At 38.8% G+C, this 6578-nt stretch overlaps 1 protein-coding gene across 3 annotated transcripts in view; it reads left to right on the forward strand.

The window, feature by feature from the left end:
• Positions 1 to 6088, forward strand: part of LOC122922146 — a 30958-nt gene extending 24870 nt beyond the window's left edge. For 2 of the 3 annotated variants that reach the window (XM_044272644.1, XM_044272645.1), the window contains exons 5-9: positions 222 to 269; positions 408 to 455; positions 990 to 1035; positions 2362 to 2402; positions 3101 to 6088. In XM_044272644.1, the coding sequence (XP_044128579.1) occupies positions 222 to 269; positions 408 to 455; positions 990 to 1035; positions 2362 to 2402; positions 3101 to 3165 (248 nt within the window). In that variant the 3' untranslated portion in view covers positions 3166 to 6088. Of the gene's footprint in view, positions 1 to 221; positions 270 to 407; positions 456 to 989; positions 1036 to 1131; positions 1146 to 2361; positions 2403 to 3100 lie in introns of all 3 variants that reach the window. The other variant, XM_044272646.1, reaches the window with a different exon arrangement.
• The last annotated feature ends 490 nt before the right edge of the window (positions 6089 to 6578 follow it).

Below are 6578 nucleotides of genomic sequence, written 5' to 3' on the forward strand. Positions count from 1 at the left end.
TGCAGATTAGCTCTCCTCCAAGAGAAAGAGAGTTTGTCTTTGTGGAGCTTCTACTAGAGGTTGCTACCCTATTGTCCCAGCTTTTCACAGGCCTTGCAACATAACGAAGGATAGCAGCCAATCCAAGATTGGTGACTGATCCTCTTAGCTTCCGTCTTTATAGAAAGGGACTACTTTTCGAATAGTCTTCTACACGTATTATAGTAATCTGTTATTTCCAGGTGACCAGAATAATGAAGACCACGTGAATGTTCCTATTCAAGAAGCACGTAAGTCAACTTTATCACCTATAACCTAGCACTGTGATACAGATTATTCTCACCTCTCTTAGCTTCCGTATTTATAGAAAGAGACTCCTTTTCTAATAGTCTTCTACACGTATTATAGTAATCTGTTGTTATTTCCAGGTGACCAGAATAATGAAGACGACGTGAATGTTCCCATTCAAGAAGCACGTAAGTCAACTTTATCACCTATAACCTAGCCCTGTAATACAGATTATTCTCACCTCTAAGTTATGGAGTATCAAGTGATTACACAGCTATAGTCAACTGGGTCTGTAAAGATCTTGGAGGGAAGACTTCAGACTCTTTTTGTGGCCATATCAACTGAGCGACCTAGAATGTTGTTGAAGGAAATGTCCTTCTTTGATCAGTAGAAATGTAAAGAAGGATGCAGTAGACCATGGATGCATAAAGAAGTTGGCCGTTTTGGGCGACCCCTTCCTATATGACAGGTCTCCTGAACAAAAGCTGGTCATGGTTCTCCGCTCTGACTTATTGAGTTCCTGAGTGGTGAATCTCACAGGGTATTTAAACAGTAGTTAGATAGGCTTGGCGACTCTCATAATTATGATCTTTGAAAGTTCTTGGTATCACTCCCATGTGGTTGAATTCCCATTGATGGTCAGGTCATCGGGATACAAGCCAAATCCCTACGATACATTTTATGAACATGATAAAACTGTTGTTCTTCTGCTCTCTTCTTAGACACTGAAGAGTCTTCATTTATCAATATCCATCAAGGGAAGTCTGAGTAAGAAACTTATCTTTGACACTTGTGCTTATATATGTCATTGGTACAAATATTCAGTCATTCTAAGGTCACTCTTATTGTCTCTTCTCTTCGAAGACCAAGAAGATGAGGTAAGTTGAATGAATATATTTACTATTGCTTTTTATGGCTGTTCTTTCTATTATAACTGCTAATACGAAGGTGGTTGGCCATTTTGGAGTTATAGAGCAGTGTCTGGATTATGGGGGGGGTACTATTTTCTCCTTGCCAAGTAGGTGTAAGGAATCTTACAGGCCAGACAATGCTCCTCTGAGAAAAATAAATATGGAAACTCTCTATAATAACTAATTATTTAATTGTACCTTAAAGGTAATACAGACAGCCACATTGTGTGTGCACCTAGTGAATTGAGCAGAAAACTGCCAAGTAGTGTTGCGCAGACTTATAATAAACAGTGTGGCTGCTCCATATAACACAATGCGGTAATAATATCCATAAACGCACAGATAAATAAAGCACCCACTCAGTCCTACCAGCAATTCTAAGACTACAAGTGACATATTGCCAGTCCCTGATAGTTTTAATTGTTCAAGATCTGTCGTCTGTAGGTTTAATTTTAAAGGTACAATTAAAGAATTAGTTTTATATACATTAAACTTTTTTTGTTCGGACCCCTAAATGAATTTTTGGGTCTGGATGACCTTTTGTATAATAAGTGAATTTTCATCCCGAGGGCTCGAACCTAGGGCTCATTTTGTTGTTTCTCTATAATAACATTATACAAAAAACTTTCTCTATCGTTGTTCAGCTGACGGTTACTCCTCCCGTTCTCGAACGTGGTCTCAAAAGAGCGAGGAGAGTTTGTCGGTGTCTTAACTTCCCTTGGAGCAAAATAATTGTGCATGTTGAAATCCAACAGCCTGATCCTTCTTTCTCCCAACATCTGCCGTCGATTCTCATTATATGATTGGCCGGTCCCAGATTAGGCCAACCTTTTTAAATATTCATTTATTGCAGAAAAGAGGGTGAGGCTAGTTTCTTCAGTGTGAATTGCAGGAAGCTGTTCCAGCAGAGAATTTTGTGTCTGGCCGGATTCCAGCAGACAATGCTGTGATTTGTGTCCGGCCTATTCCCGGCATTGTTTTCCGGACCATCCTTCCAGAATTCACACTGCAGGTGCGAAACTAGCCTAAGATCTTCTTGACCATCAACCAAAGGGACCTAGCCTATTCTAGAAGGATACAAGTGCCTTTTAGGTAATTTGTAGTCCCTATTTACTATTGATTTTCTATCTTGTGTATTGTAGGAGCCTCATCATCAGTGTTTTTTTTTCTTTAATTTTCACAGTGATCCAAGGTCAAAGACAAACCAAGCTGCGACGACCACAAGTAATAATCTACTACATCCCGACTGTATATTAGACAATAGTTGGTAGATACCCTGATAGGCCTAAATAGCCATCGGTATATCAAATAATTATTTATGGGCTTCGTCCTGGAAGCTACAGATCTTGACTCCTGTTAATTCCCTAGATGAATAGGTTAAAATTCACCAATGAATGTAGTACTTGGTTGGTCTGACGGTGGGTGGAGGTTAAGATCTCAGACTAATTAACTGGAGGCATTGTCAATTTCAAGGCCTCATATGTTTAAGCACACATAACCCAAAGTCATAGAAACCAGCTGAGCTTTCTACCTACCATCCCCAAAGCGAGTTGGGCACTTTACTTCGTGCCGGGTGGTTGACGTTCTGGGTGCCCATTGGCATCTCCGCTCAGATTCAGACTTGACTATGTCTGTGACTTTCTAATATCTCCTTAAGGAAATAATACACTAAATAGTCAATGGGGAGAAGGGGGAGCAGCTGGAAGAGACAGCTATGACATCACACCAGCCCAAGCAGCAGACATGGGGGGAGGTCATTTTATCCCATTATGTTTGACCAGGGAGACAGTTTGCTATTTGTTCTGCTCAGTTGTTAGATTACTACAGTGATGTGGAGACAATACTCCATGGACCTTTAGCACCCATCTCTGGATATTATTGTTTTGTACATAAGTAATTGCTTCTCTTTGTCTATTTTACAGCTCCGTATATTGAAGTAGAATCAACTGGAACAGAGAAGATCATTGTGTCTTCCTCTCTTTATTAGGCTTTTTAGGCTATGGGTAATGTTTTTGCTGCCTAGGCCACTGATTGGACCATTAAACAGTGACGTTTGTGATGGAGAGCACTAAGATTTTCCACGAGGAACATATTTTTCAAGATTTATACAATGAAAGTTTTTTAGTTTGCACCATTTCATCAAATAATGTTTCCCCTTGATTAGTGGATGAAGCCTTGATCAAATTTCAACTTGGAGCCATACTTGGGAAAGGCAATGGTGCCATCCTCATACCGTGGTCTGAGCTGACCATCACTTGCATCACTGACCATTTCTTCTTCCTCCTTGGATATGATACTTGAGTATAAAGTTGCCTATTTATTACCTTTCATTGAAGTTTCTGTATAATAGTATTTTTTAGGAGAAACCATTTCATGAAAGGATGTTTCTTCTTGATTAGTGGATGAAGCATTGATCAAATTTTAACTTGAAGCCATAATTGGCAAAAGCAATGGTGCCATCTTCTGTGTCATGCTTCGTACCATGGTCTGAGCTGGCAACTCTTATCTATGGTGCCTTACATTCTGTGTGTTCATGTTTTATCAGTCATTTTAGCCAAGATTTAAACATTGTGGCTAGAGATGAGTGAAGTTTGACAAGAAATTTGATTAATTACAAATTAATTTATCATGAATCGCTATTTTAAAACCCTATTCAGCCTATAGACCAATGGGACCAATTTTTAATGGCCACTTACAGAGAAGTGCACCCGTTTATTGGCCGTTAAAACAGTAATAAACTCGGGCAATATGGCCTTTTGAGTTAAAAAAATAAAAATAAAAAAAATCACTCCCCTCATCCACTTGCTCGCGCAGAGGCAGTATGCTCCTCTCCTGAGTGGAGAAGACCTGCCGTAGGACCTGCACTGAGCGCAATTATGTCACCATGTGATCATCTTGGGAGAGCTTGGGGACGTCATCACGCTCAGTTAATGTCCTTTGGCAGGTCTTTTCTACTCAAGGAGCAAGTGGATGAGGTGAGTATTGTCTTTTTTCTAAGACAACTCTAGCCACCATTTTAGGAAAAAATTATTCATTACCACGAAGCTCAAGAAAATTCGGCCTCGTGGCAAATCAAATTTTGCCTAAACTTCAAATAAAATTCTACTTTAGATGCTTCAATTTGCCCACCACTAACTGTGGCCAATGAGTCCACCATGAGACAGTTCATATGAAACATCCCACTAGCAACAGAAGACACTAAACTGGTCAACAAAAGAGACAGGCCAGTTTCAGATGAAAATTTCCAACCTGGCCAAACACGTTTTTGGTAGACAGAAGTCTGCTGTTGGCCATCAGGCTAGTTTTTCAAATAATGGTCAGCTAAAATAGCCAAAGTCAGGAGTTCCGGCCAACATTTGTCTCATGAATGGGCGCCTAAGGATGTCACTCAAATCGTAAGATACCCAAACATACTGTTTGTTGTTTGAAAATGCGAAAATTTGGACCATTAAATGCAAAACTACATGTACTGTATATGGCACATGACCGCTGGACTTTGCTCATTTGCCATTGTGCTGAAAGACCAGGGAGTCAGGATAACCAATTTTGTCTTGCCTGTTGTATGAATGATCCTACAGTTGACTAATCGGCCATGACAATGAGAATGGAGACATTCATCATCATTGTCATGTCAAGAAAGTGGCTGATGGTTCTGGTGGGACAATCTTAGATGAACTTTAGCTCAGACTTACTCAAGTTTTTGGTTATAGGTCCTATATCTGATAGCCTTTCTAGTTGTAAAGTTTAAAGCATTAACATAGTCTCTAAAGTAAGTGACCCCTTTCTAATGCCAGCTGTACATGGGATTCTCCTTAGCACAACATCCATTGGTGCTGTTGTATCTGAGACACATGTTCATCTCATGGTCAACCTATATTTATCTTTGTCCACCCAAAGTTGAACGATCTTCCCTGCGATGTGCCAAATTCATCAAATGTTGTTTACATATTTTTATATGTATAAATCTATTTTTCAAATTTATTTAAATTAATAACTTATTGATATAAAATATTTATTAACTGCCCTTCAGGACTATACGGGTAATAATGAATTTTTTGTGTGTTGATAAGCTAGGTTTCTTGATGATGGGGTCATCAAGTTGTATGGGAAATTATATGATTTAACGGTTTTCACCAAAAGCTTGTGGGTTTTCATAAATTTAGAACAATTAGATGGAAGAACCTCACAGGAGGGCAGATATATGGGCAAAATATTATGATCCAGATCCAGTGCCCTTCCATTCCCATGTCTTAAAATTGATGGCTTTAATAGTTAATGTCATGTCATCATATGTATTTATTGCAGGTCCTCCACATTGTGCATTTCAATTTCTATGCAACTGTTTATGGTTCACCAGTAGGTGGCAGCAAACATGGCAGAGCTACAGCTACAATATATATAATAAAGTATTTTTGCATACATATACTTTTTATTATTATATAAACCGCTATCACATTTATAAAAAGTTAAAATCCTATTATTTCATATATAATATTTTCATTAATCTCTTCCAGCATTAATGTACATAAAAAATGTGGAGCTCACGCATATAATTAAATAAAATATGAGTTTGGAGTACTCTAATAATAATGGATTACAATATTCACAGAGTGGTATATATCACACTGTAATACAGAGATCATTATATCTTATTAGTCTCTCTAATGAGGTATATTGAGTCCTTTAATAAACTATATTGACTCCGGTAATTACATGTGGCTACTTTGTTACACTTACCGCTTGTTGGAACCCTCCTGGTTCAGATAGTTATAATGGCGCCCAATCCTCCTCGCTTGTGGGTGCTCGATCCTCCTCTTTAGTGGCCTCAATGCCAAACCTCGCTATTTTAGCGTATTATATTATACGGAGTATACAGTTTCTTATAGATATGTAGGAAAATGTGTTGTAGTTTTTTGCTGTCCTTTTATTCTTTTATTATAAAAAATTTTATCTTAAAAAAACACACCGTGTCTTCATCTGTTTTCTTTCGACATTTCTTGGGTTACCCTGTCTCTTAGGCGGTTTAGCGCCTGTATATAGTTTGGTTGTAGGCATCTCTTGGCTATCAACAGGAAAACATGAACCACTGATCCACCTTGCTGTATCCTAGAGTCAAAGTGGATCTGATATTTAGATTGTTAGAATTCATTCAAGATCTAGTATCCTCACATCACCTGGGAATCCTCCATCTTCCTTTTGGCTTTCTCCAAATCAAACTGGCTCTCACCAATTTGGAAGGAGGACTTGAGCAGCCTGAGGGATTTCCATTCATGCCTACAGTAGAGTTGCGCCCGCCTTAACACAAAGATACCAGTTATGCCCCTTCTTGCAGGGGAATGGGATTTGGCTCCTTTGTCTTCTACCTAAATCTGTAGAACCTTCTGTAACAGAGTGCCGTAT

The sequence above is a fragment of the Bufo gargarizans genome, chromosome 11 (assembly GCF_014858855.1).
Source record: "Bufo gargarizans isolate SCDJY-AF-19 chromosome 11, ASM1485885v1, whole genome shotgun sequence".
NCBI lineage: Eukaryota > Metazoa > Chordata > Amphibia > Anura > Bufonidae > Bufo > Bufo gargarizans.